We start from the raw sequence: 13510 nt of genomic DNA, 5'->3' as shown, positions 1-13510 counted from the left end.
AAAACAATACTACAATTATAAAACTTTACAAATTTAATCGTTACATAAGTACTGTAGGCTAAACATCTAAAATGTGTCTTGAATATATATATATATATATATATATATATATATATATATATATATATATATATATATATATATATATATTCTTTTTTTTTTTTTTTTTTTTTTACAACGCATTGAAAATTGTGTCATGTCTAAACAAAGGGAGTTAAGGTTTATGTTCTGGACATGAAGAAACACTCACCATTTGCTTTAATCATCATTATTTTAGGTACATGCAATATTGGGTGAATGTTCTTTTTTTCCATGAAGATCATCAAATTGAAGTGTAATGCACAATATTAAATACATTATACATTTATTTCTTAGCTGAAGAACCATTAAAATAAAGACAATACTTTTGACTACAGGATTCACAAGCCAAATAAGCATTTTTTTCCAAAACATTCTGAAATATTAATGAAACAATGAAATCACTTCATAGCAATGGAAACAGCTTTATTTGATAAAAAATAGCAATTTAATTACACTTTCATAAAAGAGCTGTCAAATAAAGTAGCATTATACATATCCAAAAATAAATAAATTCAGCATCCTGTGTATAAGTCTTCTGTTTAAAACAAGAAAAAAAAAACAATAAACAAATGTTGTTGTAGTCGTATTTCTGTTGTCTGATGTTATGAGAGGTGGCAAATAGCACCTCTTGAAAGTGCATTTTGATACACTTTCGAAAATGCTCATGTTATGTATCATTCATTACATTTGATAAAAGGGAAGGGAGAAGGGAGCAAAACATCACTGTGTAGATTTCAGATCCAAAATATGACCAATGACCACAACCCCATAATGATGTCATGACTGACGCATATGTCGGAAATGTTCTCGGACTGGTTTTACAAAATATATTTGAATTGCAAACTACAAGTTCTCCCCTTCAACGTAATCCCTCTTTTGTGCCATGCTGTCATGCACTCCTGGAAGGAATCCACCAAAATTTTCTGTAGCTTTCATCACGGCCACCATGATGCCATCCTCATTTTCAAAAAAGGTCCCTCTAAAGACTCTGGTGCTTGGAGAAGATGAAACATGTGCACTGAGTATAGAGGTTACTTGAGCACCGCAAATTCTCTTTTGGATGCTTAGGGCGTTGTGAGCAGGTGCATGAAAGAAGGAGAAGTTCATGGTCATACCCTCGAATTCAACTTTTCTCACGCACTGAACTCAGCAAACACGTTTTGTACTGTAGATGTCCTTCTTGATTCCCGGGCCCGCCCTGAAGTGGACAATTTGTTTTTGGGTTTTGTGAACACAGTCCTGAAACATTTCTGACACATTTCATGTTTTAAAGCTTGAACATACAATAATTATGTAGATAGGCTTGGAATACAAACAGGATATAAAAATACTTTCAAAAAGCCTTTGCAAACAACAAGTGTGTTCCTTTTACACAAATGATAAAATAACCTGAAGCTGAAACACACACACTTGTGTAATATTGTACCACATTGCATTTCCAGTGCCTTTTCACTGTCTTCCAGCTATTTGAAAAACTTGGGCTTTTTTTTTTTTTAAAACAATATATCACAGAGAATGGTTTCATAATTCATTAACACATTTCTATGAAACTAATAATAGAATGGCATACAAAAAAAACAGTCTAAACCAGCAAGTCAGGATTAAAGTATGTCTAATATGTGCCGTGTTGTTTTTTTTCCACTGCTGTGAAATTTGTTGCAAATGTTCAAAGTAAACCTGAGATAAATATTTGTGTTGGTTATCTTTCGATTCTAGCTTGCTTACCCTGGTTTAGCCCCATTAAGGATTTACAATGTGAACCTAATTATGTCAATTTTAAATTATTTGGCCTTTATTTACGCCACTTAAGATTTACATTAACAAAAAAACATTTAAAAGACAATTTGCACTGGTATTAGATTTTTGCTGCCCTTGAGTACAGAAACGTATCTAACAAAATGCAAATTTTCTAAACGTGTAATATGCCATAATTTATTATTATACAGATTATACCTGTACAGTACACAAGTGCTTAATTTTTTTAGCTCATCACACTCAATGAAAATTCTACTACACTGTACCACAGTCAACTTAAATGAACAGCATTGGTAATGAAGTCATTGTTCAAGTATGTCATAGCTTCTTACCTACAGTGGTATTTATAATGATAAATTAGCATCACAAGAATCAAGCCCGGAAGTCATGAGAATTATGCCATAAAGTTCCATGAAAAAGGTATTTACCAGAATAGTTACCAAGTACTACACGATAAAGTAGTAATTTTATGAAAAATAAATTTATTTCGGGAGAACACACGTGTAAAGTGAGAAGAATTGAAGTTGTTCCAGGTAAAACGTTGTAAAGCTATAAGAAAAAAAATGTCTTGAGAATAACTCACTCCTTCATTGATCGTCGGGCCTGTCAATTTCTCTGTCTCGCACGCACACTTTTCCTTCCAGTGGACATCATCTTTTCAAGCATGTACTTTTTGGAGCACGTCTTAAGAATTTTGCGTATCGTTTGAACAAAGTTGCTCAGTTGGTCACTTGCACCACCTAAATGATTATAAATGGCCATGGATGTACCCAGACACACACCACCTGTTTTTTGTGATTATGGGTTACATTCTCCCATTTGTGAATGAGGGAAGCGACACACAGTTGTCCACTTTTACTGGCAACGCTGGTTCTCCCTTTGACTTACGGAGGTCTGTCACATCTGCACCAGATACTCGGGTGGAGCTACCCTAACATGTGGGTGTTCCTTGTCGAATCTGGACTTGCTAGCTATATTGTACTCGAAGTTTGGATGGCGTAATAACATACACCATCTGTATGATGACTATTTTGGAAAGCTAAGTGCAGCAGAAGTGGCCCACTTATATGGTTAATCAATAAAACCTGCATTCTGTTTTGTTCTGCCGGATGTATTAAAGCAAGCTTAAAACAAAGGATAATTATTTCCTGAAAAACATGCGCACAGCCATGCTTGCCAGAAAGGGCCTTGTTGCCAGCCGTTTTTCTTTCCATTTATGTCCTCAGCAATGTGGACCATTGTCTAGGTGAGACTGTGTCGAATCTGAATAAGTCTCACAATTTTCCAGTCCATAGTGATTGATTGGAGGACTTTTTTTCATTATTCGAAAATTGGGACAAATTTGAAATGTGAAAAAAACCCAAAGATAAAGCATTGGAAAAAAAACAAACAAACAAACAAAAAAAACACAATGAGCTAAAATTTCAGCAAGGATCTTATAACATGTCAAAGTACAAATTTGCCCCAAGCTGTAATTTCTAAACTTGTTGCAGGTGGGAGCTAGAAGATTTAGCTATCTGATAACGTTATGTTTTTGCACTTTTGGTGGCACTGATTCCCATTATAAATCATCATTTTTCATATTCTTTAAACCTGTTGTTTAATCATGCATTTCATGCGATTACTGATTAAATTGCTTCAATGGGACATGAAACGTCAGTCAAAAGAGAACTTAGTGTGTTTAGCCTTTGACCAACGAGACTAGACCCCTATTTGGTCTGAACAAGACGAGCTGTCAATAAGGCTTTCACATCCCCGCCCCCACCCGGCTGTGCACATGTTGTCTCGACAAATAGTTATCTCCAGCCTGCTTTAAAACAAACAGGGGAGCAAAATAAAAAAAAAAGGGCATTTGAATGATTGAAAGCTGTTATTACTGACAAACAATGTATGCTTGTCCCTCTGAGCACCACAACTTCACTTGAATCCTTTTTCGACATTTTCAATGGCCAGTCTCACAAACCTCTAACTTTTAGAATTGCCTTCTAACCGTCAATGAATCACGCCTCAATGGTGTTTCTGTATTCATTCTCAAATTACGTGTGCTGGGCGTGTTAGAAGTCTGGATGGGAAAATACATGTAAAGCAAAATGTGCAAAGTCCAGATGCATAAAAAAAAAACTAGAGCACGGATGTTAGAAGTCAATCTTTTTTTTGTTGTTGTTGCTTTTGTTGAAATGAATTAAACAGAAAACAAGGATTTTTTTTTTAAAAAAAGCATAATTTTGTTTTTATTCCATAAGTTAAAAAAATGCAAAGCCATATGCTGTTTTTGGAATACACTGTCTGATAATCTTCCAGCTCATTCAATATTGCAAAGAAGGTCTCCCCAAAATACTACAGTTGTATGGTCTGGATTACGAGGGGGAGGGGGATAGACCACTGGCAAAGGTAATCCATGAAAAATTTCACTCACTTTACCATTTTTACACATTTTTTCAAAACCATGTCTGACAAGCCTCTAATGCAAAGCAAGTGCATTGTAAAAGATGAAAGTCGGGCCAGATTTACGACACTTTTTTTCCCCATCAGTGCCCAAGTCTCCGTTCATGGCAAATGTTCAGAACAAAATACTGTGCATGGTTAACACATGCTGCAAAATAGATAATAAAAGCATAAGGTAGCCAATTATGCTTTTATTAGCAGCGGAACATAGGGAGAAAAAAGGAGGAGTCGTCTTTTAGAGATGCCGTTCATAGATATGCAATCACCAAAGTGGCGTTTGCGAAGCGAGTACACCTGCCTGGTTGTGGTACAAAGTCAGACGGCAGGTATTATCATAAATCCTATGTGAAGCGCATTGTTATAGAGTCATTTCACGTGAACCAGGCAGGCGAATACACAAGAGCACAAGGTGGATTTTTCATGGCTAGGGAAGCCTTGTCCTCCAGAGTTGGAGTTAACCCTTTCCTGGGCAGGTTGAGAGTCATGTACTCCATTTCAAAAGGACTCCATTTTAGCAAATAATTTAGGACATATATGGCTCATGCATTAGTTACATACAAGTGACCATGAACAAATCTCTTTTCTGAGAAGATATTGTGGCCAAATGATATCCAGCAGGCTTTGGAAAAAGCTAATGTGGAAGTTGATTGTCCTTCAAGATCCCTCAAGGTCAAGGGGAATAATACCTATTTAGTATGATGAGGGGTGTCCTCACCCCACTGGCCTCCTCTCATCTACTTGCCTTTGAGGCTTTCTTCCTGTTTTTCTTACAATGTGAGGACTCCAATTCTGAAAAATAAAAGAACATTTGATATTCAATCTTTTACCCAACAGATGGATATACAGTAAAAAGCATTTGTGATTGTTTACATGTGGAATCTCAGGAGTTTAATTTCCGAAGTTGTAAAGTTTGGCAATGACCAAGATTATTAGGAAAAATATGCCTCTAAAAGTCTCACAAAATCGATCCCCCCCACCCCCCATCATGAGAAGCCTTCATACTTCGGAGTACCAAATTATGGCGAAAACAAAATGCGTGATCATGTATTGCAACATTAGCATAGGCACATATGCACACCCAATGTATGTATGGCTGCTCATTACAATATGGCCCAAGTCAAGCGCAATGACAAATGTTGCACGGAATGTCCAATGTTAAATGAGCCATTAGAAATCAATGCGAGGAGACTTGCCTCCCGAGGTCAGATAAATTGATAAAACAAAACATTGCACATACAATATATTAGTGACTACAGGTTATATGACTGCGACTTCAAAAAAAAAAAAAGTTCAAATAGAAGGTCGACCAGTGTCGTCTTTCAGCAATCCCTGAAGGACAAGCATCTGTTTTCATTATAACAGTTAAAATAAAAAAAATCAACAAAAAACAATCAAATGCTTTGATTTTTCCTCATGGATGTCTGATTAGCATATTGCGATGTTTATCATTTTGTAATCACACAATCCAGATATTCCCAAAAACCTTCTCTATTGAGAAAGAAAACATGTTTTTTGGATGATATATGCCCACTATGCACATTTCAAAACCTCACATTCATGGAGTGTGCTGGTTTGGTTTGCTTTTAGCAAGTCAACAATAATCTGAACAAATCCTCTCCAGAACAGCATAAAACGTTTTGGCAAAGAAGGCCCTGTCAAATGTGTCAATGTTGCGTGGATACTGGACTATAAAAAAGATATGATTTTAGCAATTGTTTGAAATGCCACTGTTCCAGTAACCACTTTATTGGTTTGCACTTTTTTTCAAAAAGTAAGTGGCATCCATTAGTGGTTCATTTACTGGAAGAGTCAAGGCCATTTGACTGACATCATAGTCGAGCCAATAAGAGGCGGTAGCTTATAGTTTAGCACTCTCAAAGTAATTGGTTAACTCAAGTTATGAATTCCGGAGAGACGAGCCAAACAACTCACGCTCCCATTTTGCAGGGGACCTCAGACTAACCCACAACTAAGAATTTCAAGTTCAAATCATCAAGGTGTTTATCAAGTGGTACATTTTCCTTCCTCCCTTTTTTCTTTTTTTTTCAAATTTTAATCACACTCAGGCCAAAATGCTAAACAACAAATTAGGTTATTTGATTGTGTGCCATTACCGGATCCCAATGAATAAAGTTCTCCAGAAGAATACGTTGACATTGTGCTTTGACGGTTTTGACAGTGCTTAACACACAAGCTGCTGTCAAGGGCCCAAGTGACATAGGCTTACTTTTAGGCCAATGTTGATTTTTGACAGAAAAAAAACCTGTGTATTATTTGACCAAGTAATTAAAAAAATATATAATTCATAAAATAGCATTTGTTTCCTCCCATTGCAGTTCAATCTGTGTCATTAATTTGTGGATCTTCACTCGTCTGTTTCCTATTTCCAATGAAAAGGGGTCAACAGAAAATATATTGCAGCAAAAAAGGGACTTTTTTCCGGTTTGCACATAGCACATTTAATGAAGTCATGAGGACATTCACACTTGTCATGTGTGCTTGTCTTAGTAGTTGAATGGGTATCATATTTAACATATGGTTGCTTAATTTATCCTGCAGAATGTACTTCATGATTAAACTGACTTTCGTTTGGATGTACAGTAATTCGGTGACAGCAAGATCAGTTCTTTACATAGCTTCCTTGCATTGCTTATCTAATCATTGGTTGTAAAAATTCAAATGTGCTTTGTTTTGAATTACAGGTCCGCAGAATTACCTTAACAAATTTAAAGATACATTTCTAAAGGGGCCATAACATTAAAAGGAGTTTTGTTCCAATGTTGATTTTTCACTCTAAAGGCACCCAAAGTGTTCTTTTCTTTTCATTGATGCATTTCTAAGCATTCCTTGCTTATTCTGCGCTCTCCCACCGCCGCTTGAGGAGATGAAAACGGCTTGAAGTGAGCTTATGTGAATAGGAGTAATTCATACCTCCTCTACACCTCCCCCGTATCGCCTGTACAAGAAAAACCACAGGCCAACCTTATCCATGTTTTTTAGTTTGGTTTTGGTTCCGGAGCTGAGGAGAAGAGCTTTTGCACCCAGTCAGCCAAGTAAACGGCAACATTTCATTTATTAGCGACAACATTTTCCTGTAGAAATGCTAAACGTGGCCAAAATGTGTTTGGAGCACACAGCCAGACATTAGCATAGTAGTAAAAAATTCCATAAATATTAGTAGTAAATAAGTAAATAATAAATAATAGTAGAAAATAATTCCAGACTTATTATAATGAATACTGGGTTCCCAACGGGGAATGATTTGATAGGAGGAATGCATGTTAGTGAGAGCGGTGTATTGACGCCGTTTTGCCTTTAAATGACAAGGTAAGCTAACGCTGATTTTCACTGTACAATTGCTTTTAATAATAGTCTATAAATAGTCCTGGTCAATATGTATCAAGATGAAGCATACAAAACTCATGTTAAATGCAACGTTTGACACGATAACAATGATGTTGGCTAGCTGCTAACAGTAGCCCCACAGAAACCATCTTTATTTTTGAGAAATACTTGTCCCTCACCCTTGCCGACTGAACTTGAATTTGAATATTAACATTGAAATTGTGAAATGCACTATTTTTGCCTACAGCATAAACAATGCATCACCATGTTGTGAAGCTAAGTAACAAAAGGATTAAAATACAACAACAACAAAAAGATAATTTTAAAAAGAAAAGAAAAAGAAAATTTTGTGTCTTGTCTTTAAAGGTTTACAATACAATACATATGAAATGATTTATACTGTTTTTAGGCTTAAGCTAAACTTTCACTGGATGTGTAATGAGCGTAATGAGCTCCATTTAGAATGGCAAATCCATTATTTCCAGTTACGGTGGTGAGAGGAATATAAAAGTAATGCAATAGTAGTGTAATGCATTACATTTCAAATACAGTAATATTGTAATGTATCTCGTTACTTTGAAATGTCAGTAATAAGTAATAAATAATGCATTACAGTTTTGAAGTGGCTTGCCCAACACTGATAAAGAGCACATTTCAGAGTTCATTAAGTTTTAGTGTGTTAGACTAAATTTGCACAGAAGCACCATTAAATTCTAATAAGAGGAAAATTTAAGACTATTAAAACCATTCCAAAAAGTCTTATTTCACAATGAACAGTCATTGTATTGTTACAACAACATGTTTGTGTGTTGAACACTGTGTTGCCAGCACAGCTAAAAAAAAAGAAGGGTCACACTGTATAGTTTCTATCTTGACTGTGAAGAGTAAAAATGTTGGGTTCATCAAATTACATTATATGACACCTAGTACAAAAATCCTATACTGTACATAAAGTTTACACGTCAATTCAGTTCTAAGTCATTAGTTTCAACTGTGTCTTCAATTGGTGTTGTAAATGTTTTTACCAGTTCAATTTCTGGACTATAAAGATCAATAGTACATTGTCATGATGTGTTATGATGTGTTACAGCTTAAAAGCTGTAGTTATTCAGTGCCCGCAAGCCCCCCCACCCAATGTTGTGAATATACTAGAACAGCTGCATCCTATCAACTATTTGTTTCCCTTTAGGAAGTGCTTATTTTTGTTTGGGGTATTATACACTACATAGCATGAGATCAAATTAGTTAGTTTGATCGAATTGAACAGCTACTAATAGCAATGGCTTCCAAATATTCATTCAGGGCCCTTTTTTTGTGCTCAGGTAGGTACAGGTCTGGTGCAGTGTGCAATCTAAATGTGCACCTGGGTGGAGTTTTCTTTCTTTTGGTAATTTGCTAGGTTTCGCGCATGGTAGAATTGTGTGTACCGGGGAGTTTGCATTGCTGTGCACCAGGGTGGGGTGGAACTAGCTGAGTCGCGCGGCCAAGCCTGGCGTCATACCTCATTTTCATTAGGAATCAGGACATTGCGCAAGTAGGACTCGCTGCTTGACACAATGGCCCACGTTCACACAGCTGTATCTCTTTTTGGAGGATAACTGTGTATGTGCAGTGTGCATGCTTTGAAGACCGCCTTGCAACCATAACCATGCGACCCCCCCCCCCCCCCCCCCCCCCCCCCCCCCAGCCCCTCCAATGGTTATGTCATGCCGTTCAGGACATGCTATTAAAATATTTCTAGGTTTATTGGACTGATTTATACAGATTGTTTGTGTTAAGTTAACTCAATCTAACTCATAGGTCTCGATCTCCAGTCCTCGAGGACCGGTAGCCTGCATGATTTTGAACCCTTTCTTTCAAACACACCTGATTCAAATGTTTAGGATAATTTTCCATTTCCCTGCAGAGCTTGCTAATAAGATAATCATTTGTATCAGGTGTGTGGGGAAGAGAAAACCAGAGAACATGGAGGACACCATGCCATGTTTATTGTCTCTTCTTTGGTAGAGAGCGTTTGATGTAGTTACAAGGAAGCCAACAGGAAGCTGATAAGGTTTTATTTCTTCCCTTATGAAATCGATTTTGGGACATTTTATATTCATTCTGAGAGTATTGATTCTAATGTGAATTGATTTTTGGCACACCTCTATTAACCTCTGTGTCATAATAACTAAAATACAATCAAACTACTCATGGTTTATTGAGCGGTTTATAATCATGTGCCTGGGAGGTAAGTCTCTTCACATGAAGACGCCCGCAGCTGACTTTTCTTAGTGGTCTGTTTTTTTATCGTTTACTGTTGTTGACGTCAATCTATAATTGAGCCGTATCGAGCTGATCAACCAGGACAGAATTTATCACTCAAATCACGATGATCATCACACAGCTTCACTAATCAATGGCGTGATTTTCGGAGCAACTTTAGCAAGTTGATGAATTCCAAGGACCTGAATCAAGTGTTGCTCCATATAGTTCATTGCAAATGAGATCGGTGACCTCTACTTTAGCATAATTCACACAGCTCACTGAAGCGAGGTCTCGCGTGACTTCAGGAATAAACACGATTTGAAATCAGAAATGTCTGTGTGAGTTATGAGGCATATTTTTCAGTTACATATTTCACATGCAGAGGACACGTATTGAAAACTACTCTTAAAAGACCAGTTTTGGCATGCTTACAAATAAGGTGAAGCAAAACTGACATTCAATTCTAAGTTGTCATTGATGGGCTTGGTTGTCTTATACTCACGGTCCTGTGTTTCTGTGGTGGCAAAGCATTCACTGAAGAGGAAATGCATGGTGTGACAGAAATTGTCCAAAAGGGATTTTGGAGAAGCAAACCTCCAGCTGGACTCTGGCACTCTGTCTGACTCTTCTGTTAAACAATCCCAAATGTCTTGGATTGCATCTGGAAGATCCTGCTGGAACACCTGTCCACAATCACACAATTTTTAGTACTTTGTGGCCCTGAATATCATATAAAAAGAGCTATATTGTAATCTTGCATGATGACACACAAAATAAAAATCTTTACCTTAGTCAACCAAACATTCGATGAATAAACATATTCCAAATTACATTAAAAAAACACACACAAGGAGGTAAGTCGTGAGCAACCAAGTGATTTGCAACATTCAGTCAGCACCATAATTTTTATTGGATCAGATTAGATGAAAATGTTATCCGAGTAAATGTAATGCTTGTGCCAACCCAATGAACAGTTGCAAATTGAGGTGAGCGGTTACAAAGAGAGCACAAAACCAGCATCCAGATCTGACAAACTCATTGAGAAATTACCTTTTAAATATGTCAAACTGCACAGATTTGAGTTAAATCTGGACTTCATTAATATCAGTTTTTGGGTCACTTTAATCATTTAAAACTGTAAGATAAGTTAATTATAAACTGGCTGTTGCACTGATGAAGCGGCATTATTTCATGTGCTCCAGCTGCTCCAAGAGCTGCGCCGGCTCCCTATTGTCTATGCATAGACAATGGGATGTGTGAGTTGTCGACAATGTTCAAAGGGCGAGTGGAACCTGCCATTTGTACAATAGCCATGTGATGCCACAGACTGAATCATGAGACCCACCACGACTCAGCAACAACTTTTCAATAAAAGACTGCAGCCGGAGAGCTCGTGGAGAAAGACTGCAACGAGGCTGACACGGTCACGCTCTCCTTCCAGCTCTCCCCACTGCGGTGGTAAAACTAAACCTCTGACTCCTGAGTTATTATTTACACCTCTCCTTGGGTCATTTCTGGGGTATCGAGCCCACGTTAAACCCAACAAAAACTCATCAAGTTTACAAATTAATGAGATTACCAAATATTACAAGGTTTTATTATAGGATTGTAATGATAATAAAGGAGCAACTAACATTTTGAGGAGCAATTTTAGCAGGTTAATTCTAGGGACCTGTAACAATGGATTTGTTAAACATTAAAAAGATTATACTATATAGAGAATATTTTAGTATTCAAATACCCCACTGACAATTCAATCAAATAATTGTGCATTCGACTACCGCAATTCCCCATACATAAAACACACTTTTTTCCCCAAAAAATTAGTGGCCAAATTGGCGCATCCTAAAAACGGAAAGTGAAAAATTAGATTTTTTTTTTTCCGACACCATTCGAATAAAACTGAGCTGTCAGCCACATAAGTCGAGTTTTGACACACAGATGTGCATTTTTATATCGGCCGTATTCTACATAAAACACACTTTTTTCCCCAAGGAATGAGTGGCCATATTGGCGCATCCTATGAACGGAATGTTAAAAATTAGATTTTTTTTTCGACACCATTCGAATAAAACTGAGCTGTCAGCCACATAAACCGAGTTTTGACACACAGATGTGCATTTTTATATCGGCCGTATTCTTACTTAAAATAATTACTGTAACGGTACGAGCTAGAGAGCGGACGTCAGTTGGCTGTTAGCAGCAAGTGCTTGTCGCAGCTAACAACAGCTCATGTTCGCTGAAGTTGTAATTGCATTATTTTCAATAAAAGAAGTAAGGAGACTGAACCATCGTCCAAATCCATCCTTGTTCACACACAGGAATATTACAAAAACAGAAGTTATGAGGTCTGATTGAATTAAGTGGCAACGTATGGACCCTGTGTGCACTGGTTAGAGAACACTGAAAGGTATTCCATTTGACCATTTGTTTATTAATTGTGATCTTTTGGCATCTACACACAATCATGAACTTGATTGAACAAGGATGCTGCACAACTTCGGATATGTACGGCGAAACCTCAAAACGAACTTGAGCTGTATAGAGAGGAGAAGGATAAACAACTGCTTTGAGGGCATGTTACACTGGCGCTGCGTTTACTGACCGCATTAATTTACTGATTTGCACACAAGAAAATGTAACGAGTTTAGGAAGAGAAAATGTATTCTGTTTTACTATAGCTTTTACATTGTTGCCAAAGTGGTGGTGCATCTCATACAGGATAAAATAGAAAATACCAGACTTTGTTCCCAAAAATAAGGGTATGTCCCATACACAGGTGTGTCATATACTTGGGGAATTACAGTACTTTTTTTGCTTAGTTAAATAGCGATTCTGAATGCAAAGGAGAAACTACGACATTGCACTTAATAAATTATCCGTTGCAGAGCTAGCCACTTGTGTGAATTGACTTAAGGAAGAATCTTTTTGATTTTCCGCATTTTGAATACTACGCCAAGAACATCATTGTGGGACAATTATCACATAAATGTTTATGTCTCCATGGTGTCCTTGTTGAGACTATCAAATCACAACACACACTACAATCAAAAGTGTCTAATTTTTCATCATCATGCGCAGGGTCTGTAACAAATTAAAACATCTCTGAAGATTTAACAAACTATCCTTGTGGGTCTCAGGCCTTAATTATTTGGACTTTTGGCGATAATTGTTTCAATTTGTTTTGTTGCTATTGGCTTGATAGAAGACTATCTCAGTCCTACTACCAAGAACAAATTTCCCCAGTTAGCGCTTGACAACCTCGCCTTTAATAAACTCCAATCCTAATCAAATTATAAGAAAGTCACAATTTTATCTCATGATAATGACTGTCCTACCCATTTACCCTACGGGCCCATTCCTCTTTTCATTCCGAATAATCATAAATAGAATCGATGTGACATCCTTGTGCTTCTAAATGGCTCTGGAGCCTTGCGTTCCGAGGCAAACTCAATTACGTGTTAAATTCCTTCAAGGAGCCAGTTAATACAGACATAGTAGGGAAGCATGACCCCTGTCTTACCTCTGCCGGATGAGACTGCACAAAGACCCCCTCGACGTCTTGGAGACGTCTCTCCAACTCTGTCGTGTAGGGACGCGAAGGATGTCTTTCTGGCATCACTCGAATTATCTGTGA

General features: G+C 37.2%; 1 protein-coding gene across 4 annotated transcripts in view; it reads right to left on the bottom strand.

Moving 5' to 3' along the window:
• Positions 1 to 546: 546 nt before the first annotated feature.
• Positions 547 to 13510, bottom strand: part of il34 (interleukin 34) — a 46066-nt gene continuing 33102 nt past the window's right edge. For 3 of the 4 annotated variants that reach the window (XM_088417821.1, XM_088417822.1, XM_088417823.1), the window contains exons 6-8: positions 13397 to 13504; positions 10376 to 10556; positions 547 to 5070 (exon numbers count right to left, since the gene is read on the bottom strand). In XM_088417821.1, the coding sequence (XP_088273947.1) occupies positions 5012 to 5070; positions 10376 to 10556; positions 13397 to 13504 (348 nt within the window). In that variant the 3' untranslated portion in view covers positions 547 to 5011. The remainder of the gene's footprint in view (positions 5071 to 10375; positions 10557 to 13396; positions 13505 to 13510) is intronic. The other variant, XM_088417824.1, reaches the window with a different exon arrangement.

Source organism: Hippichthys cyanospilos, chromosome 6 (genome assembly GCF_059441005.1).
Source record: "Hippichthys cyanospilos isolate Australia breed blue-spotted pipefish chromosome 6, RoL_Hcya_1.0, whole genome shotgun sequence".
In the NCBI taxonomy this organism is placed as follows: domain Eukaryota; kingdom Metazoa; phylum Chordata; class Actinopteri; order Syngnathiformes; family Syngnathidae; genus Hippichthys; species Hippichthys cyanospilos.
The sequence above is the reverse complement of the archived record's forward strand: the minus strand, read 5'-3'. Positions and strand labels throughout refer to the sequence as shown.